A 22,656-nucleotide genomic window follows, 5' to 3' on the forward strand; every position below is an offset into this window, starting at 1 on the left:
GCTGGCCTTGAACTCCTTCTGTAGCCCTGGCAAGGCTAGTGATCTGTGTCTCGGCTTCCCCTAGTAACCACCAGTCCCAATGCAAACATACTTTCAAATGTGCACAAAGACACTGGAAAGCCTTAACCAAGGTGTTTTTGGGCAGCGTAAGCCTAGAAACAAGTAGATAGCCAGGGGCAGTTAAGTGGATGCTAGACTTCATGCAGTTTCTGAAAAGAACAGGGCAGGGCTATGTGGCCTAATGAGGAATGAGCTCTCTACAGTGACAGAGTCAGCTCCAGAAAGAGTATCCAGAATGTGTCTAGAAAAAAGGGAAAAGATGCACATCTCTAAGAAGTAGGGGTGTGATCCTGTACAGTGTGAACTCCATGGCACACTGACAGACATACAGAGGTCAGAGGACAACTCGACGCTCTCCACCTATCTTGTGGGATCTGGGATTAAACTTTGGGCATCACGCCAACACACAAGTGCCTCTTCCAACTGAGCCATCTTTGCAGCTCACATACAACTGATTAGAAGGCATTTAAAATGTTTTCTGCACCAAATGGGCTAGCTTGATGCCCTGGCCCTTACTGGCCCTAGGCTATGCCCACTCCTCCATGTCTTGGCCTGTTAATCAGACTGTTACAGGATGCTCCAGAGGAGGACCTGTCCTCACGGCAACCAGCCTCCCAGAACCCATAGATGACATCACAGGGCTCAGGCCGTAGCCACTAACAGTAAGCAATATTGGGTTCACAAGTGCCCTTCTCTCCATGATTGTCCCATCTGATTCTCATGGTGAGCTCCCAAGTTCCACAGTCACATGGTCATTTCCTCACTGAAGAAACGGATACTCAGTATAATGAATTCTTCCGGCTGCCTGCTAGGAAGTAACATAGGAAGAATATCCCTGAGGTCTGTGCTTCCCACTCCAGTATTGAGCAAGAGTGGAGGTGCTGGAAAGCCAGGCTTCCTTGTGCAACAAAACCTCTTCAAATCAAGCATCCAGCTCCCTCCTGCCTGCATCCTTTCTGCTGTGGATCAGTGAAGTTAGTTTATCTGACATGGAGCACCCTGCCATACTGTCCCAAGACAGAATAGCTTGCAAGCGGTGTGCTTACAGCTAACACTGGTTGCAGGGGTGAAGCGGAGCTGGATGCATGGGAAGCTGCTCCCCATCGCTCAGGGTGGGATGCAGGGTTGGGGATCTTAGGTAGGACCATCTGACCATACTGTGTCGTCTACTTTCTCTTTGTTCGGGCTGGAACATTGGTGACTGTCCATCACTCCTTTGGGGAGACAGGAACTATGCTAAGCGTGACTTAGGCCCAGCACCTCACCTGGGCCTGGTCTCAGTGACATAAGTCATAGGATTCAGATGAGTCTTGATGCAGGGAGACCTTTCGAACTGTTATATTTCCCACTAAGGCAGGGTGTGAATCTTTGGCCTCGGCAGTATGGCTATTTAGGCGCCTCTGGGGCCCACACAGTTGGATATGTTAGACCAACCACACAGTTCCTTAAAATTGAGAACTTGTCTGACATGGTGGCTCACATCTGTAACCCGGCACCCATGCTCAGATGAAGGCACCTGCTCACTGACACCTTGACACTAGCCCAATGAGACCCTATGCAGTGAGCCCGGCTAAGCCACAGGATTTTTCAGCTATAGAACAGAGGGAAATGAATGTGGTTTTAAGCCATTAAAGGTATGGTCAGCTTCGGCAGCTGGAAGAAAGTATGCCACCTGAGACTCAGTATGGCCCTTAGGGTCACTTGGACAAACACTCTATTGTGTAAATAGGAAAGCAGAACTCAGGAAGTGTGGCCCAGCAGAAAGGGTCACTGGGCAAGCAGCAGAGAGCTGCGTGCCTTGATATAAAATAGGGCCAGTTCTGCCTCTCAGAGGGAGAGCCAAGGGTCTCAGCCTAAAACCAAACAGTGGACCAGAAATGACACGTTTATGAATGATGATAATTGGTCACTTCAGATGCCTTAAAAAAATCATTGCCTCCATTTCAGGGGCAGGGTCTGGACTTACAAGGAAAGCAGCAGGTCTCCAGAGCAAAAAGAGAGGGATAGACAGGGGCAGGCGGGACGAAGGTTAAGACTCAGTGAGGCTACAAAGCAGAGGAAAGCTGGCCCTGAGGCTGGGGGCTCTTCAGTACCACCCTGCCCCTAGTCATTAGCTCTAATTGGCCCATTCAAAGAAGGTTAATACATGCCTGTCACCATGGCATTGTGGGTTAAATGCAGCTTGATGAGGCAGCCTTGGGGTGAGCAGTCCCCTCTCCTGGGATAACTGGGAGGCTGGCCAGGCCCCAGGCTCAGAGGACATTGTCTTGCTCGCCACTCCACTTTCTGTAACTGTCAGGGGTGAAAGGCTCATAGTTAATCACATGTGGTTTCAGTGGCGGCTGGAAAAGGCCAGGACAATTCAGTCACTGCATGCAGCAAGGGCAGGGGGTAGTGAAGGCTGGCGTGGGTCTGGCAGATGACATGCTAGTCACCCCCAGCCTTTCCTCCTCCAGGCAGACTGTGAGCTGTGGCTCTCTGTCTCCCTCGATCTGCCACTGCATTTGTCCTTAGTCCCAAAGCTCTTGGGCAGGCTGCTGTTCCCCACATTTGCAAAACTGGCTCACTCCTAGTCTCGCCAGATCCTCAAGCGCCCCAAGAGCAGCTCAAAGCCCAGTAGGAAGCCTGGGAATTCATCTAGGAAGACATTCCTTCATGCCTGACCACTTTCCCTGCCCAGGGTGCAGGGCAAGGGGAAAGGGTCAGATCTGTTCTGGGAGGAGGCATAAAGAGTCCTCTGTGCCTCAACTTCCTGCCCATTCAGGGCAGAGCCTGCTGGGAAATGCACTGGACTGGACTCCAGCAGATTAGTTGCAACCCCAGCCTCTGCTCTCAACACCAGGAGCACCAGACATCCTGCGCTAAGCCTGTTTCTCACATGCGTCTCGCTTCTAGGGACCTGGCTCCCAGGCTGCTCACCAGCCCAGGTCCTCATCCTGTCACCCCGCCTCTGCCAGCTTTCTCTGCCAAGTGACTCCTTTATCCTGCTTCAGCAGAGGGGCCCAGGAGCAGTCTCGGTCTCCCCACATTTCTCAGGACATGAGACATGGCTGATTTGGGCTGAGCGAATGCCATCAGCCATTCACAACTGTCCCTTCCTGCAGACTGAACCCACTAGGGGAGGGCTGATGCCTGGCAGGAGACTTCCTGGTGAAAGTTTGACAGATATAGGGTGTGTCCCTCCGAGATCACATAGGCCTGTCATGGTACAGCCTTCAGAAGACACCGATTGATTTGAAGGCCTTTACCTAGCACAAGCTGGGCCCTAAACCCTCCTCATAGAGTGCCAAGGGCACATGAGCTGTCAGTGGTGGGGAGGAAAGAGACTCCTTGGACACACAGGTGGACAGGATGAGAACCCAGGTGAAGAGAAAAGTGTCCCCTGTGGAGTGACCAAATCCCTTTTACAGATGGCAGATTCCATGCATCACCCTGCTTTCCCCCTCCCCTCTGTCTGGGCCTCAGACTTCTGTGTGCAAGGGTGCAGATAGGTCACAAAGTAGTTCTCTGGTCTCCTCGTCACATCCTTTAGCAAAGGTGGGGGCCTTCAGAGGGACAAGGCTCTTCATCCCAGAAAGAGAGCAGCTGCCTGAACTCTGGATCCCAAGAATCTACTGCCTCACTCTGCAGCTCTGACCTGGCCTTGACCTTTGGCCTCTGGCCAGCAAGGAAGTTTGCCTTTGGAACAGGGACCTCCTCAGAAACCAGATGGTGCATCATCTATGAGGGGCTTCCCAAAGGGGACATGGTCAGAGACTCCCAGCACTGACATCATCCCTTTCTCCCATGACCACCCAGAATAGCTCCAGGTGTGGCCGAGGCCGGCCACACTTTATCCTGGTCAGAGCCAGGGCCTGTTCTTGCTCAGATGCCAGTCTCAAGACACATGACAGACACAGTGGCTTTGCAGCCCTGCGTCTCAGTCCAGTGCCGCCCACCTCCTGTAGGCAGTGTGACGCTGCTTCATAGTCTGTGAGCTCTGGGTCCTTCCTGCTGTCCCCTGTGGAGTCTTAAGTCACCCTCATTTCCTCAGAACCTCTTCATAGGCACAATCATACCAACAGCCATTAATTCACTGAGAACCAGCCACATGCCAGGCCCTGCCCCAAGCCCTTGGCACATGCCCCAGTTTCTCCCCAGAGCCCAGTTGCTTTTATAACCCCATGTCCAGTGAGGAATCGGGTATTCTAGGAGAGCTGCTCACCTGAAGAAAACAGAAACACAGAAACATCTCTGTCCGTTCCTGCTGTCACCTCACTGGAATACTGAGCAAGTACTCATAGAACCAGCAGAGTGAAAAGCATGGAAATGCTTTGCAAACTGTAAAGGGCACGAGGATGTGCTGCTACCCTAAGGTACCAACTTTCTGAGCATTCTAGGTTTTCCAGGCCAGATCTGAGAGCCATGAAAGGAAGTCCCTGGGCTGCCCTCTGCTCATCCCCATGGCAAAGACAACCCAGCGCAAAGAAGGGGGGATGGCTCAGTGTTGTGGGTGTTTAGTCTGCCCATCCATCTCCTCCACCACGGGATAGCTCAGAGCCTTGCTTTGCTCACCTGTGAAATGGGCTCAGGACACTAGGACTTCCAAGAAGCTCAGTGATTCAAGATAGCTAAAACAGCAGCAGGGGGCACCGCCACGGCATGGCTGTCCCCCTCACATGGATTACTTTATCTCCGTTCATTGTTTAGTTTACTTATTTATCATGGGGTGTGACACATATCACAGAGGGTGTTTGGAGGTCAGAGAACAAGCACAGGCAGTCGCTTCTCTCCTTCCACCATGTGGGCCCTGGGAATCTAACTCAGGTCACTGGGATTGACTGCAAGCCCACTGGGCCGCCTCCCCGCTGGCCTCATTTTCGTTCTTGCAGCAGGTGAGGAGGGGAGCATTATACCCCTGGCACTGACTCACACAGCTGCCACACCTATGAATTCTCACACGCAGAACGCGAGGCAGAGACACAAGGCAGGAGGCCAGGCTCTGCAGACCCCTGGATGAAGTCCTGGAGAGTACAGCATAAATGTGTGCTCCCAGGTTGTGGCTTTTCTTAAAGGAGGCCAGCCCTGCTCTTCTGAGATGAGGTTTTCCAGCTGCACTACTCTAACTAGAAGGAGGAGTCACAACAGTCTGCCAAGAGTGTCACCCACACCCTGGAGCAGCAACAACAGCAGCTAAAACACAGAGCACACCTTCCGCACTCTCAAAACACCCCGCAAGTGTTCAAACCTCAAAATGGCTCCTAAGATAATGTCAGTTTCCATTTTTCACAGATGAAGAGACTGAGGCACAGAGATGTTAAGCTACTGACCTAAGGACACACAGAACAAAGGGGGTTTGAACTTGGCTGGTTGCATGACCCTAGGGAACACACGGGTGGTCCCACAGTATGTGAGCTCGCACGCCCTGGCCTTTGTCAGCAGCTGCTTCAGCACTGCGGCTCTTGCTGCCACTCCGCAGGGCGCCGGGCTGCTCAGTGTGAACTTGCAGACTGGAGGTGCAAGCCTGTAATACAGGATACAAAACTTGGGGGCTGAGGCAGGGGGATTAAAGGTGCAAGGCCTTCCTGGGCTACAGTGTGAGTCCAAGGCTCTTCTGTGCAACTTAGATCTTATTTCAAAAACAGAAAGAAAAAGAGAGACAAGGGACAGGGCCTGGGGGTGTTCATCGAGTAAAAGCACTTGCTCTACAATTCTGACCACCTGAGTTCAATCCCTGGAACCATGGTAGCAGGAGAGAACTGAGAAACTGTGACCTCTACATGCACATGCTCGCTCGCTCTCTCTCTCTCTCTCTCTCTCTCTCTCTCTCTCTCTCTCTCTCTCCCTCCCTCCCTCCCTCCCTTCCTCCCTCCCTCCCTCTCTCTCTCTCTCACACACACACAAATAATAAATGATAAAACTTAAATGAAAAAAAAAGAGGGCTGGGGATTTATGTCCGCAGTAGAGTGTTTGCCTAGCATGTATGAGACCCTGGATTCAACCCCTAATATAGGAAGGAAGGAAGGAAGGAAGGAAGGAAGGAAGGAAGGAAGGAAGGAAGGAAGGAAGTCAGGCAGGTTGAACTTATGAAATAAACTGCCCTGGCCTCTGTGCTTGAGAAACATTCCAAGTAAATATTTCATTTGGGAAAGGAGCCTGTTGGGACAGAGAGCCTGAGCCCCAAAAGGTGGAATCCCCCCCTCCCATGCTGCAGTTTGCAGGGGACTCCAGAGGGACAGTCATAGCCCACTAGTCCCTTCTGAGCATGCTTCCCATGCTGGCATTTCAGTGAGTTTGTATATTGGCATTGTGAATGAGAGGGACTTCGTGTGGCCCTTACTGCTTCTGCCACTCCATCCCCACTGCCAGTGGATTTTGTAACTTGTTTTCTTAATTGACCATGGAAGCAAATCTGAAACATCAAATTCTTGGGTCATGCCTTAACCTGGAGAAATTCCCCCTGAGCTCTAGCCAGGGCTCTGGACCAACCCTGTGTATGTGGAGAGCTGGTCTGTTTACATGGAGACCAGCCACATCATCACAGAACTCAGTTTCTGCCCAAGATGCTCATCCACAGGAGCAGGGCCAGAGGCCCAGGCTGTGTCTCCAAGCCCAGGAAGACTGGTCACTTTCTGCGGCAGCTGACATGGCTCTTGGGGTGTTCTCAGGGAGCCAGATGTTCTTTCCCCAAGCAGAAAGATCTGGGAGACGTGGATACCAGGCTTTCCAAGGGCTTTTCCCAAGCGTGGCCAGGCACTCTGAGGTAGTGTCACTTGTACATAGCGGGTGCCTTTAACCCTGTAACAGTGGGTGTTAATCTCTGTTAGGATTTTTGAGGGGATGGTGATGCTGGGACTTGAACCCAGGTCCTTGCACACGCTGAGCCTCAGCTTCCGCCTCAGGTAGGAACCAGTGAGTATAGTGATCACAAGTTGCCTTATTCTGAACACCAATGACATTCTGAAGACTTGAACTCCACTGCAGCTTCCTACCTTTACCCAAGCGAGTGGGGGTCAGTTTCAGCTGGCAAGCTTACAAAGGGGGTAAACCAGAAAGAGGGGGGAACCAAGATCTATAGACATGCCCCTTCTGGTCCTGGTTCCAGTACTCACTGCTTTACTAATCCTGCCACCATCCAGAACCTCAGTTTCTTCCTCTGAGATCCCCAACAGGACATTCAGTAAGTTGAATGAGGAGACACCCATGGAGTGAGTAAGGTCCTTGCCATGTAACTGGAAGTGCGGTGCTGGACACTGCAAGGGGACATTCTGGCCCTGCTGTGGATGAGCTGAGAGACCTTGGTGGCTTTACCCTTCTATTTCGTGCCTTAATTTCTCATTATTAATGCAGACTCAAAACAGTCTGTATCTCAGGGTGGTAGTTAATACACAGCCATCTCCAATGCTAGGGTAGGTACATTGTGAGCTCCACAGGCCCACGAGGACAGCAGGCAGCCGTGTAAAACACAGGGGACAGAGCTGCCATTGAAAGCCAGAGACAGTGCTTGTTATGTGTCCTCTATAGCTCCTCCAGTAGCCCAGAGATGGCGGAGAACAAGGGGGACAAGTAGGGCTCAGGTTCCATGAAAGGTAGGGAGAGCCACAGTGAGCTCAGTCCCTCCTTGTGTCGTGCTGCCTGTCACGATGGGGCCAAGGGTGGCACTCAAATTCTGTCAGCCACCCTGAGTTCCCCTACACTGGGGGGTTCAGACCCAGCAGAGCTCGGGGTCACTCTTCTCTAAGCCTTGACTGCAGCTGTGGCAGAGCGTGATCCCGCCACACAGGGTGAACGAACTGGCCCTGCTGTTGTGCCCCAATCCCCAATCATTCAGACACTTCCCTTCGGAGGCTTCTCTTTCTCCACGGACACTACCTACGCTGGCTCGCGCTTGTTCTAAAACCTTCACAACTCTGCACTGCTCACAGAGCACATGGTTTCCTACAGCAGAGTCCCAGTTCAGCAACATTCCTTTTCAGACTCCCCCAGGGGGTTTTCACCACCTTCCCCCTCCTCTGACAGAGTGGCTGAGTCAACACCATCTAAAAAGTCGCTCAGAGCAACTCAGAACTACTCACTTCAGGGTCCAGAGGAAGGAGAGAGACCCGAGGCCAACAGCACAGCCAAAGGCAGACAATCCTCGTTACACAGAGTGGAGATTTGTTCTGGGTGGCCGGCGCTCTGCTGTGGCTTCAAATAATTGGCCAGCTAGACCGAACTTAACTGTAGTAAAATAGTTCTGAGTGTCGGTATGATGGGGCAGCTTTAGATTCTGCGAGCCAGCCTTCCCTCCTATAAGAGATGTGTGAGAGCACCAGCTTATGAAGACAGAATTTCTCTGGCTCAGCTTTCGGAGGTGTCTTAGTTAAGGTTTCTATTGCTGCGAAGAGACACCATGACCATGGCAACTCTTATAAAGGAAAAGCATTTAACTGAGGTGGCTTACAGTTTCAGAGGTTTAGCTCATTATGAGACATGATGGGGTGCAGGCAGACATAGTGCTGCAGACAGAGATGAGAGTCCTACATCTTGACTTGCGGGCAACAGGAAGTAGTCTGGGGCACTGGGGGTGGCTTGAACATATATGAGACCTCAAAACCTGCCTCCACAGTGACACGTTTCCCCCAACAAGGCCACATCTCCCAGTAGTGCCACTCCCTTTAGGGGCCATTTTCTTTCAAACCACCACAGGAGGTCTAGCCCATGCTTCATTGGCCCCTTTCCTTGTGCAAGGTGGAGCAAAGCTAAGAGGAGAGAGGAAGGGCCTGTGTGCTAGAAGACCTCCCTGTGGCCCCACTGCCTAAATTCCCACCAGTGGCGCTGGGTAGACTTCAGGGGGTATAGTGCTCACCATGCGAGCCTGACAACCCAAGTTTGGATCCTTAGAACCCGGGTGAAGCTGGATACAGTGGTGCTGGCATCTGTAATCCCAGCGCTCTGAAGGGAAGAAAGTAGCAGGGGCAGGGGAGTCCCTGGAGACTAACGGCCAGACTGATGAGCAAGGATGGACCCTGTCTCGATCCAGGTGGAAGGTGAGGACGGACACCCAAGGTGTCCTTTGACTTCCATATGTGCTGTGGCACGTGTGTACCACACACACACATGCACACACACACACACGTGCACACCCCCCCCCACATGTGCACACACAATCCACACCACTCCCAGTAGCGCCAAGCTGAGGACTGAGCCCTAAATCTAAAGGCCAGCAGAGCCTCGCACCCCTGCAAATGAATCTTTCTTCAGTAATATTCAAGGCTCCATCTGTCCCAACCTTGCTCTCCCTGCTCCTTCTCAAAGGTCCAGCAAGCCATCTGCCTTCTCAGCCTCTGGATGGAGGTCCCCCACCCCTGCTGTTCCCTCCACCTGGGTGCACCCTCCTTGAGGACAGCTGACCATGGCTCTGCACCCCTCGGGCATCACCCCCTCAGAGAAGCCTTCCCTGAATGCCTTGCTGGGAATGTCCCTGGCGGCTGTTCTCTAATTAGCACACAGTTAGCTCCTTTCTCTTTCTCTGAAGCTATGATGGTCCGGCTGACCGACGGCATACATATTTCTGGCTTGCCTCTCCTTGGGGGACAGCAGAAACTCTGCCAGGTGAGACCCCAGTCTTTCTCCCCACTGCTGCCTGGAACCTCAGGCAGTGGTGGCAACAGCAAGGTACCACCCAACCACCGGAGCTACCACCGACTCTTCTCTCTGCTTTGGTCTGGCGCAGGACAGGCTCATCCCATGGAACAAGTAAGGACAAGTGAGGGCCGCACAAATACAGGCTGGAACAAAGCCCCCCTCCTCCTCCGGGGCTCAGCTGGTCACGGCAACCATTCTGAGCATTCTAGCAGTGGACTCCTACCACGAAATCGGCTGCTATTAGCTAGAATGACTCCTGCTTCTTCCCACAGGGAAGCCCTGACTTTATGAAGCGAAAATCACGTCGTGATTAACAATCACAGTTTCATCTACATTATAGTAAAAAAAAAAATGGTCAGGGGAGGGGATTAATATCACACTAGCAATGTTCCAATAAGCGTGTTCCTGACAAAATTTTCTTATTAGGGTCGTTCCCTGTAAATTTTATTGCATTTAATTAAAAATTATTGCTAAAAGAAACAGCTGCAGATGGTCTTATTTTAAGTCAGAAAATTAAAAACTGAATATTCTCATCCGTCAATTTCAACAAGCCGCATGGCCGCACGCTCGCACGTGCTGGTCTCGAGATTCTGATGATCTTTATGGCAGTTTCAGGTCCCTCCGACAGAATTTAATGAAAGCTCTGCATGAATTCATTTGTCAAAAACATAATGATAGTGGAAGGCTGCTGAGGTAGACCATGCTAGGAGATGCAAAGACCTGCCACATGGCTCTAAGCACCATGGGGCCATCAGCAGGAGGCCGAGCCGCCACTCTCACTCAGGCTACAAATCACCTTTGTTTACAGGGACACAGGGAACAGCCCTGGCTGTGGATAGAAGAGATGGAAGTATTGGAAATACTGGCTGCAGTCACTACATTGCACGGATGCTGGGGTCTGTGGCTGGTTGGGGCTGGAGGGGCCTTGCTGGCTTCTGGGCTGGACTTCTTGGTCCCCCTGCCTGCAGACTCACCTCCCCCAACCTCAGGGTTATTATCCAGGTCGCTTTTTTAACATCCATATTAAAGACTTGACCTATTATGATTCCTCCCTCTGTCTTTTATGGGAAACAAACCCACGCCTTATTTATCTGTACTGTCCCAAAGAAGAGGAAGACGCAGGCAGGGTCATCTATGGGGCACCAGAGCTGACCACTGATGAAGAATGAGGGGCTGTATATGTCCTGGAGACAAGAGTCCATTCCTCCCCACCACACACACCACAGTGAGCTTTGTCTTCATCATCTTGTGAGGGGACCACAGTACCGGTCCCCAACGAATACACCTGCACTGTCTCTTTCCACCAGGCCTTGTTCGCCAGCAAACTGTCAATGTCCTGCATGAAGCCCATAGTGGCCTTCCCGAGCCCTGAGGTGCTCGCAGTCACACAACCTGTCTTAGAGGCATCCTCAGCTGTCCCACACACCTAACGTCCCACCTCAATGTCACCTAGTTAGCCCTCCAGACTCATGGCCAGGCTCTGCTGTCCCCAGACCTCCCATGTCCATTGCCATCCTGCTGATGGCTCCCCAGGTACAGGCTGTTCTTCCAGGACTGAATGCACTGAGATCCTCCTGGGTCCCCCAGTCTCCAAGTGTCCCTCTGTCAGCTAGACCACAGGCATCGAGAGCAGCTTTACCCCACAAGCTGGACAGAGCTGAAGGGACTAAGGTCCCATGGGTGTTTGTAGTAGGGTAACCCACTGAGCTCTATAGGAACTGGATATTAGAGAAAGCACACATCTGAGTTCGAGCCTTTCAAACAGCTTCCTCTGTGAATTCTCCATGTCTGCCATCGAGGTGAGAGTTTTCTAGAATCGAGGCCTTAAGGCTGCTTCTCAGTGGAAATTAGCTGTTTCCAGTGAGTCTGATCTTCCTCCCTCCCTCCCCTTCCTCCCTTCCTCCCTCCCTTCCTCCCTCCCTCCCTCCCCCCCTTCTCCCTCTTTCTTTCTTCCTTCCTTCCTTTTTTTCTTTCTTTCTCTCTCTCTTTTTCTAGACAGGGTTTCTCTGTGTAGCCATGGCTGTTCTGAAACTCACTTTGTAGACTAGGCTGGCCTTGAACTCACAGAGATCCTCCTGCCTCTGCCCCCGTGAGCTGGGATTAAAGGTGTGTGCCTCCCCCAACACCACCTGGTTAGTCTCATGTTTCCCGATTGTCCTTGCCTCTCTCCTCTGTCCACAGGTGGAAATCTCACTGTTCTGCACTGTCTTTCAAGGTCCTCCTTCCCTGGTCCATCCGTTTCCTGCACATTGCTTAGCATGGGATCCAGCACAGAACTTCTCACGTGGGCAACACCAGCTAGTAGTCAAAGCAGCCTCTCCCTGGTTGTCCCAAGCCTCCCCATCCACAGGGAGCACAGCAAAGTTCTGCCTGCCACCAGAGTGTGAATGAAGCTCTCTGTGACAGGGGAGTCAGAGTGAATTAGCCTTGTCCCTCAGAACGCACAAGACTCTCTTTGCAGGCACAAGCACACAGACCCTGCTCCTAAAATTCCCTTGGTAATCAGGAAGATCCTCTGCAGGTGGCAGGCCCTAAACCCAGGGCTCCTGGTTGTCCCTCAGGCAGAGGTGGCCTCCAGAGACCAGGGGTCTCCACCATGGTCTGGAGCAAAGAAGGCTGTCTGGGCACACTGTTAGCACATCACCAGTGTCCATAGATAAGGTGCAGAGGCACTGCAATCCCACGGGCCATCATACAGAGAAGCGCATCCCTATTCTGCGTCCCCTGGAGTCCTCCAGGCCACCAAGCAAGGAGCACGCGGAATGGGGCGGGAGGAGCACCCTCTTTCCTGCAGGGAGCTCCTCAGCAAGAATCAGGGTCTCAGCAACACCAGAGTGTGGCCTTTTCACTACGAAAAATAAATGGCAGTAGAAACTTCCCATAATGGAGACTCAGGCAGGCCTGAGTTTGACGACTTACCCTCTGTGTGACAGAGGATATTCAGCATTAGTTTAGCAAGTCTCAGCCTTCCCATAAGAAATTGGGAACTGGGGATTGCATGCTATAGAGACAGCCGGCTCTAGCCATCACCATGGTAACAGGCACTGGCTCCAGTGCAGTTAAGGAATCATGACCTCTGGTCTTGGCATTGGTGTCATAGGCAGTGCTGCCCAGGGATCTAGATTAGTACCATCAGCCTGTTATCTGCAGCCCTGGGTCTTCCTGGGAGCACTAGAGCAGATAACACTATAATTCATGACCAGAGTTCCCCAATCTAAGACCTTGCAATGGAGACCTGAGGACCAAGGCACACAAAGGCGGAAAAGAAATAGAAATAGAGAGAAATAGAGAGAGAGAGAGAGAGAGAGAGAGAGAGAGAGAGAGAGAGAGGCACACCCATGGTGAAGGACCCTGATCCTCCCGCCCAGAAGCAGCATCTCTGGAACCAAGTTCAAATCCTGTATCCATAAGACTTGACCTTGGTCCCCTACCACTTAACAGCAAATGCTTACGAATCACTTGGCCGTGATTCAGACTCGTTGTTACGAGGCTGGCAAGCATCAGGAGGGCCGCAGACACAGGATGGCATGGCTGAGACGTCTACATGCCTAGCAGCACCTCCCAGGTATCTAGGGACAGGTCAATGTCCCCAGAGCAGAACATTGTGTGACAGATGGGCAGAGGGAGAAGAGACGGTCAGCCCTGCAGCAAGGGTGGAGCAGGACCTAGGGAGTGGGAACAAGGACAAGTCAAACCTGGAGCTTTTGAGTGACTTGAGTATTTCCACAGTAAACCTTGAGGACAAATGACACCAAGGGACAACCTGTTCTGAGGCACAAGGCTGACGGAAGCCAGCTCATCAACATACAGGAAGCAGGAAGACCAGGCAGGTTGAAATGGGGTGTTTAGCACAGGGTCCCGTGCTGCATGCTGGGTCACATCGGCCTCTAATGGCATGGGAAGCACCCGGGACTGTAATCTCAGACTGGTCACTTAACAAAGGAGAGTTCTTTTCCAGGCTCAAAAGTACCATGTCACCAGTGAAACCCAGCTCAGTTCCCAGCCTGAGAACTGGATCAGTGAACCATAGATCCTGTGGGAAGCATGCAAGACCCCAACAGAGAGTCTTGACTGCTGAGACCACATAGCATCCTGCTGGAAAGAGAATCTGTTCAGGAAAAAAAATGTATCCATAGGGGATACATTTCAAATTAAGAGCTGGCAAACTCCGTTACAAACTCCCACTTGCACTTGGTTAAATAACAGGGGGCTTATTACTTCCCCACTCAAACACTGTCTCTGTGCTGGGGAACCAGAAGGAAGCAACTACAAAGAGGAACTCTCCCCACCTCCCCCGGCCCAGGCTGTACCAGCTTCAGGTCTGAAGCCATGACCTATAAGCACCCAGGTGAGTCCCGTTTCTTGGACAAACACACTTTCAGTGGAAAGTAGTCTTGTCCTGGGGGACAGGTCTCTGCCTTTTAAGTACTCTGACTCCTCTGAGTAAGTTGACTCTGAGCGGCCAGAGCCAGCCTCTACCTGAATCAGACACCAGGCCTGAGGTTCACAGCCTGACAAGTAACAATCTCAAGCCAGATTGCTCCTAAGTTAATATACTTTCTAAAATCTAATTTTTACTAGTATTTTCTGTTCATAATAACGGGTCCACTTACTTCACCCCCACCTGCCACAACCCCCAGTCACACCAAGTTTCCTTTATCCCTTTTTGAGGTGAAGATGAGCTGACTTGGACAGACACCGAGCCCACAGCCATTTCCTAAGCTCTGTCCAGGACTTTGGTCAGGCTGTTTCTCCAGAGGCTCTGTCCTGTCTCCTTTCAGAGCTCTCGGTTTTCAGACCCCCCACTCTAGACAAGGCGGGAGGCAGTGCCTCTCCTCCACTGGCTTCATCTGCTCTCCAACCCCAGGCACCCCATTGCCCCATGTGTTCCGTATGCCCTCTGCCTCACTCACAACGCCCATGCAGGGGAAGCCCCACACCATCCTGGGCCTCTCACTTGCCCAGGCATGCTGTGCCCGGAGCAGGGATTTTCTTCTCTGTTTTCATCTGTCTCCCAACAGGAAATGAAGAGAACTGAACTTTCTGAATGACAGGCATTTGGAGTCACACAGACAGGCCCTTGGAGGAACAGCATCATCAGAGGGGCTGGGATGCCGCTGCACTTCAGAATAGATAGGTCAGGATCCTTCCGGCCAGGCCCTGGCTGCAGCCTTAGGTGTAAGCCAACAAGTAAAGCAGCCAGCACACCGCCTGGCACACAGAGGAGAGTCCAGACCCGGCACCATTAGCATTTTCTCAGGCATTTTATTCCCTACTGTGAACCTTTGATATCTGGGGGAGAAATAAACACAGAAGAAGGCAATGGCCTTTGCAAACCGCTGAGCACCTGTGTACCACTCAACCCCGTGGGGCATCATCTGTACACACTAAAGGGGAAGGCGCTACCTGTAGAGTTCTGCCTCCCTTAGCTTCATTCACTGCAAATTCTTAAGTCAAGAGTCAAGAAGTCTCGGCACAAATTCCCCCCCAAACTTGTCATGAGATCTCAGGCAAGTTCCTTTTCCTCTCGGACCTCCGGTTTTCCACAGCAAACCTGCCTTCAACAATAAAACGTGACTCCACAGAAGTGGATCTTAATCTTTGATAAAACCAGCCAGCTTATCTGCCTCGAGTGAAGCCAAGAGGTGGTGTGAACAGGGTGAGGATGGGAAATGGGGGGCAAACAGGCGGTGATAGTGCACGCCTTCAATCCCAGCACCCAGGAGGCAGAGGCAGGCAGATCTCTGAGTTCGAGGCCAGCCTGGTCTACAGAGAGAGTTCCTGGACAGCCAGGGCTACACAAAGAGACAAAGCAAAACAGAACTTCCTACTATTCACAGTCCAAGGGAATGCTGGGAAGTAGTGAGTTCCCAGCGGCTAGGAAAAGTCAAGAACCAGCTAGCTGGGCAAACGCATGTTACGCCTGAGGATTCTGTGTTTCAAATTGTCTTGTTTTCACCAGGTGGAAAGAGGCTGGACCTAGCTGGGGCCGTGTGACATTATTAATGAAATAAACCAGCCAGGTCCAGTCTCTATCCCTCTCCCCCTCCACATTAAATGCTATCCCTCTCCAGGGCTGGTGTCTACTGCCATTCTTGTAAACAAACCTCCATGTCACAGGAAGAACTGGGAGGCCATGGGACCCATGTGGGAAGCACATGGAGACTCCTGAGCAGGAAGCTGGGAAACCTTTGCAGTCTACTGCAGGCCAGCAGCAGCCATGCCTCTCTTTAGCTCCCTTGAAGCTCCGCAGATGTTCCTGGCTGCAGTCACCAGGCAGGCAGGTTGGTTTGGTCCCCACACAAGAAAGAACCCTGGGGCTCCTGTACTGGGGACTGTCAATGAGCGGTACAAGCACACAGGGCAAAGTGTCCTGTCGAAGCTGCAGCCAGTCCAGATAAGCTGTGGGGGATGGGGGGCTTTTAGCTGGAGGGAAGGGAGGCAGAAAACCCCACTATTGTTTGATTTCCACAGTGTTTCGCTCCCACTTTCAAAGCAATCCAGGTTTTTTTTTTTCCTCAGCTTAAATGTACCTCTTCAAGACTTCTATTCAGAAACTGAGTTCAAGGCACTGTGAGCTCTTTGGACAGTTTAAATAAATCGTCTTTTCTAGTTCCATGTGTACACAATAAGAAGGTATCAATCAATTAGGGTATTTTCCTGATGATGAAAGATATTTAGTTTGGCAAGCTTCCAGAACCTTCTTTCTTGGTTGCGCTCTCTCTCTCTCTCTCTCTCTCTCTCTCTCTCTCCCTCTCTCCCTCTCTCCCTCCCTCCCTCCCTCCCTCCCTCCCTCCCTCCCTCCCTCCCTCCCTCCCTCCGTGTGTGTGTGTGTGTGTGTGTGTGTGTGTGTGTGAAAGCAGTCTCCCTTAGACATGAGAACTGTCCTCTTAATAATCAGCAGTTTTATATTGTAGTCTAATATTCTAGTGTGAGAAACATGAACCCCCTTTCACAGGTGAAGTGACTGACAGTGGTTCGGAGAGGTAGAGTCACACACCCAAGTCACACAGCTAGGAAGAAGCAGAGGCTACAAAACAAGTCCATCCCACCCCGCACCTCAGCTGCCTCAGACAGTCAGGCCCACAGTCTGAGAAAGGACCTGCCCCTCACGTACCTTTCGGCCTCCTGCTCTGAATTCTGTTGCTTGCTCTCAAAGGCGTTGAAGCTGCTCATGTCCACGTAGCCATCATTTTCATTTGCCGTAGACAGGGCTCTACTCTGTTCCTCGAACAGCTTTGTGAACGTGCCGGCCCGCGCCGGCCTGCGAGGCGGGATCTGGATGTTCTCATAGTCCGAGTTCATGGCAGGAATATTCTCATAGTCTGAAGTGTCGGCATTGGGGAACGAAATGGACCGTGGCTTGGTGAGCGGCAGGGGCAGGAAGGGTGGTCGGGAGCGGTCTTCGAAGGACTCCACCCTGGACACTGTCCTACTGAAGGGGACCCCTTTCCTCTTGCTGTCCCTGTAGAAGATGAGGGCGGCGGGGGAGTCAGAGGCGCGGAGCTTCCCAGTGCGACACTTGAGCTGAGGGGAGTTACTGAGGCTCCTGCGGTCAAGTTCCAGGACCCTGGCCGGGCCGTGGTAGCTGGACTCAGAGGAGGACCTGGAAGACGACAGGTTCATGTCCATATGCACCTTATTCTCCGACTTCTTCCTGAACGTCAGCTCCAGAAGGCGCTTGAAGGAGGATTTCTTCTTCTTGGAGGCCTTGTCCAGGGTGTCGCCATCTATCAGGAGTGAAGGGGAGCTCTTAGTGATGGGTTTCTTCGTGATGCAGGCCAGGTCGAAAGGGGGCGGGATGTCAACCACAGAGGATGGCGTGGAGGTGCCACTGGATGGCAGGTGGCTGCGCTGTGAGAAGCTGCCAGAGGAGCCAATGGCGCCTGGCAGAGAGAGGCTGTCTTCTTTCTTCCTCACACGGTGGCCGTCCAGCCCAGCCCCCTCTGGCTCCCGGAACAAAGACAGGGGACTCTCCCTGCCTTCCACAGAGAAGGACCTTGGGTACAGAGTGAATGCCCTGGGCTTGGCAGGCAAGGCCCGGCCAGACTCAGGGGGCTTTCCCTCTGGCAACACACCTATCTTTCTCACCGCCTCACTGGCGTCTCCGGTACCCACAGCTGATGAACAGGCTTCTGGTCCTATTTCTTCTAGCACGGTTTCTGGAACGTGACCAGCCACCTTCCCAGAGTGGGGCCGGGCCCTTGTGGCAATATTCTTCCTGTCCACTGGGACCAGGCCACCCTCAAAGTCCCCTTCCTCCCAGGTGCTGTACCCACTTCGAGCGTTTGACGTAGCCTGAGTGTCTGACTGTGTTCCTTCTCCGAGGCTCAGCAAGCCAGCGCCCATCACGTAGGGACTGCTGAGTGCGTCTTCCGCGGCATCCTCATCCTCTGGTACAACCACCACATCGGGGACAGGGGGTGCATCTCCAGCTCCATCCTGCAGGGACTCATGCTTGTTAAGTGAAGGATCAGTACCAGGAGCCCCCTCTCCGCACACTGGCTCTTGCCCCTTGGCTGACTCCAAAAGGGAACAGATATCATTGCAAAAGGAGGTGCTCTCAGTTGGGAAAAGTTCGTAGGGACTTTCTGTGAGTGTGGATGTGAAATCCTCCTCCATGCTGGCGCTCTCAAAGGGGATAATCTGGCAGTTCTCCTCAGCAGGGTCCTCCTGCCCAGGCTCTCCACCCTCTCCGGAGTCCTCCCCTACCTGCGTGGTGGTTGCTGAATTTTCTCTATTGTAGGCTTCCTCATCGCAAGCGGGTGGTTCCTCCTGCTCTGCCTGGCCCCCGCCTCCTGCAGCATCTTCACAGCCCTCCTCAAACACCTCAGGGCTGTCAGTTACCACCTCTTGCTCCTGGATATCTGGGGGCACCTCCCCATTTTCAGGGGATAGCGCACTGGCATCCTCTGTGTCCTGTTCAGTGTCCTGGTGGGGCTCCCCAGGTTCTATGTTGTTACATCCATCGTTACTATCCTCTTCTACTTCCCCAGGAGTCTCGGGGGGCCCTGGCTCCCAACAGGGAACTTCAGAGGACTCAGAGCAGACATGTGTGAGAAGGATCTCTTCATCCCGGGGGGCCCTATCATCAAGGCTGTACACGTGCTCTTCTGCTGCTTCCTCCTCCTCACTCATGGGCTGCTCCTCCATTCCTGGTCCCTGGTCACCTTCTTCCCCATCTCCCTCACGATCTCTGCTTAGCACCCCTTCATCTGGGGCTGTGGGAGCTGTTGGGGTCTCTGGATCAGGATCACAGTCTTCTTCACCTTCCGGAGTGTGGCCCATGTCTTCCTCCTTGTTTCTGCTTGGTGCCTCCTCGTCTGGGACTGCCAGGTCCCCCTCAGTCCCCATCTGCTCTGTACCATGCTCTTGGGCTTCCTCCTCAATCCCCTGCTCCCCAGAAGCCCCATCCATGGGAGCATCCTCTCTCTGTGGGGCCCTGGGGACCATGATGTATTCCTCATCAGTCTCCAACTCAGAGCAGTTCAGGCTGGAGTGGTGCCCATCACACAGGTCCCGGTCCTCGCAGGGCAGCCTCCCATTGCTGCATTTGCTGAGGCTGTTGTTCAGGTACACACCAGTGCCACACTCACTGGGGCCAGCCAGCCTGGGCTTGGGAGCGATGGGAGGTTTGGGGCCCCTGGACATGTAGTTAGGACTGGGGAAACTGTCAGGCCTGGGTGACGATGGAAACTTGGCTGCTGGCGTAGTAGGACTGGTGGTAACCTTGGGTTTGGGAGCAACTGGTGGTTTGGGTGAATCTAAAGGGCAGAAACAGAGAAAAGGAGAAAAAGAAACCCAGACAATTAAACTCAGACTCTTTTGACATAGCCTGGTGAAGGGAGAATGGAGGAGTGTTCCCAGCTCTGTGGCTTGTCTCAAAAATTTTTTTGTTTTGTTTTTGTTTGTTTGTTTGTGAGACAGGGTTTCTCTGTAGCTTTGGAGCCTGTTCTGGAACTAGCTCTTGTAGACCAGGCTGACCTTGAACTCATAAAGATCCACCTGCCTCTGCCTTCCAGAGTACTGGGATTAAAGGCGTGTGCCACCACCGCCCAGCCTGTCTCAGACTTTCATTTCCTCTACCACATCCTCGAAATCCTTTAACAGGGCTAGAGATGCAGCTGCCTTAGTAAAGTGCTTGCCTAGCGTACAGGAAGCCCCAAGTTTGCTCCCCGCCCAGCATGATGTGAGCCTGTAATTCCAGCACTGGAGAGGTAGAGACAGGGAGATCAAAAGTTCAAGGTCATCTTCAGCAACATAGTGAGTTGCAAGGCCAGCCTGGGCTACTTGAGACCCTATCTGAAAACCAGAAAACCCTTGACCTAATATTAACAGTTCATTCTGTGAGTGGGGGTACAGAGCTTCCTCCACAGTCCAGCTAACAAGAACCGGTAGAACGAAATCCTGTGTGCCTTGAACGATGTGCCAAGATCTTTCCATCCATTCACCCAACACTACTTAGTGAATGATCTCTGTGTGTCCTGCCACCATGAGAAAAAGACGAACTGGACAGCCAGGCCCTGAGGGTCCTCATAGAGCTGGTATTCATCAGCACCTTAAGCAAGAGGCCAGCACTACCGATGAGAAGTTTTCACCAGCTCCAGCAGAGTCCGTTGGGGAGTTGGAACAACAGAGAGAGCTGTAGCCCCTTGGGAGGTTACAGCTGAACAGCCGTCATTCATCCCTCCAAGAACGACACATCAAGAACATATGGCTGTAGCGAGCTTTGACTGAGAGTGTTTGCATGTTTCTGGAGTGTCCAGCGAGGAGCCCCAAATATCATGGAAGAAAGGAAATAGATGTAACAGCATAGGTAGCTGCAAATGCCTATGTCCCTCAAGGATGCTGAGGCCTGCAGGCTGGTGGATAAAAGATGTGTGCAGAATACACGCACATCAGGAGTGAGCCAGGAATAACTGCCAAGATTGGGAGCCTCCAGGAGAAGGTGAACCCCTGGAAAGTTTTGAAGAATGACGTAGGACATGTTAAGACAAGAAACAGACCAATGGCACAGTTCCTGAGGTCCGAGTCCTGTGTCTCTCCTCAGCAACTAGCAGGGCCTGCTTTCCAGGCCTCTCTGCCTGGTCCTCACGCCTCAATCTACACTTCGGCAAAATGAACTTCTTAGGCATGGAATTTCATGCTCATACTTCACTTCGGAATATTCAAATGGGCTTGAATCCCCGCTCCCCCCCAGACAGGCTTCATCTTCTGTCTGTCCTTGCTGAGGTCTAGGCATGACGGCAGCTTCACATGGCAGTCTGCCTCCTGACCCAGGAGGAGATGTAGCAGAGGGCTGGGGTTCTCTCAGCAAACAAAGCCCCTCCCTCAGCATCTGAGCCACTTATGTGTTTTAACAGCTACTACCATCAGCTCTAATCAAGGGCCACATCTATCACTCCGTGTGATAGATATATGTGATACATGTATGTGATACATGTAAAAGTCCTACTAAGTAGCCTAGGCTGGCTTCAAACTCTGATCCTACCTCAGTTTCCTGAGTCTGAGATTCCAGGGGTGCGACATCATGCCCAGATCCATATTTTTAATCTTCTCACAGTTATGTTACAAAATAAATGTCAAGTGTTGTGGTCCATCCCAAGAAGAACCCTATCTACTTAAAAACTTGAGGCAGGGCCAGGCGGTGGTGGCGCACGCCTTTAATCCCAGCCCTCTGGAGGCAGAGGCAGGCGGATCTCTGGGAACTTGAGGCCAGCCTGGTCTACAAGAGCTAGTTCCAGGACAGGCACCAAAGCTACAGAGAAACTTTGACTCAAAACAAAAACAAAACCTTGAGGCAGGAGGATTTGAGTCCAAAAGTACAGCATCCATCCACGGAGAAACATCATATTGAAAAAATAAAGTGAAATAGAAGTAGGTAAAAGTGATTTTCACAGTCTGATTTACCCAGGCAGGTAAGGCGGGGCATACCTTTAGTACCGACGCTCAAAGCAGACGGATCCCTACTGTCAAGGCCAGCCTGGTCTGTAAAGAGAGTTCCAGGACCACAAGGTTACACAGTGAGACCCTGTCTCAAAAACAAACTAACGGCAGCAACAACAAAGGCCACACTACATTTTACTCAACTCCAAATATCCAAACATCACAGGGCACAGCAGGCACGCCTGTCATCTCAGAACCCGAGAGGCAGAAGGACCTGGAGTCCGAGGTCAGTTAAAGAAGAGCTGTCTCCAAAAGAGGGGACATGGGGAGACAGCCCGGCTAACATAGTGCTTCCCATGCAAGCATGAAGACTCAAGTTCGATACCCAGAATCCACATAAAAAAGCCAGATGTCGCCTGTGTGAGCTTGCAATTGAAGCTCCGAGGAAGTAAGTGAGGCGGGTGGAGCTGCAGGATTCATGGTCAGTAAGCATCATCTACTTGTCAAGCTCCAAGCCAGTGAGAGATTCTGACTTAAAAGACAACTAGATGGCACCTGTGAAATGGCACCTGAGGTTGTCTTCTGATTTGCACACACGCACATGCACACACACACACACACACTTCCAAATATTATTATTTGAGTAAAGTTCAACCTAACAACTGTACTTTATGATGGTTTGAAAAACAAACTCCGTGTCTCACTTCCAATGCAGTATCCAGTGAGCCGCACTACAGGCAAAGGTAGGGTCCTGAGCACAGTTGAGCTAGCGTGGCCGGGAGGTTAAGTGTGTGGCATGCACTTCTGATCAGGTGTTTATGACTTAGGATGACTTTATGGAACTCTGCTGTAAATGAACGAGGATCTATGGTCATTTGAGCGAGCTTTTTGACATTCTTTTTCACAAGAAGACCTTGAGATAAAACAGAGTATCTCTGTTCACCAGCCACAGGCCTGGGGCTCAGTACTGGCAGCTAACTTCTGATTCGAACTCTATGACCCTGTCCCATGGACACCTCAGTGCCAGTATGTCTGAAGCCAAAGTCAGTATCATGATCCACAAATATCGGGGCCCTATCATTCGGAGGACAGGATGGTACATTC

General features: G+C 52.0%; 1 protein-coding gene across 1 annotated transcript in view; it reads right to left on the minus strand.

The window, feature by feature from the left end:
• The window catches only part of Fgd5 (FYVE, RhoGEF and PH domain containing 5), a 102,492-nt gene that overhangs the window by 74,383 nt on the left and 5,453 nt on the right, over positions 1–22,656 (minus strand). Inside the window, exon 2 of the mRNA XM_075983459.1 lies at positions 16,784–19,430. Coding sequence (XP_075839574.1) covers positions 16,784–19,430 — 2,647 coding nt within the window. The remainder of the gene's footprint in view (positions 1–16,783; positions 19,431–22,656) is intronic.

The sequence above is a fragment of the Microtus pennsylvanicus genome, chromosome 8 (assembly GCF_037038515.1).
Source record: "Microtus pennsylvanicus isolate mMicPen1 chromosome 8, mMicPen1.hap1, whole genome shotgun sequence".
Taxonomy (NCBI): domain Eukaryota; kingdom Metazoa; phylum Chordata; class Mammalia; order Rodentia; family Cricetidae; genus Microtus; species Microtus pennsylvanicus.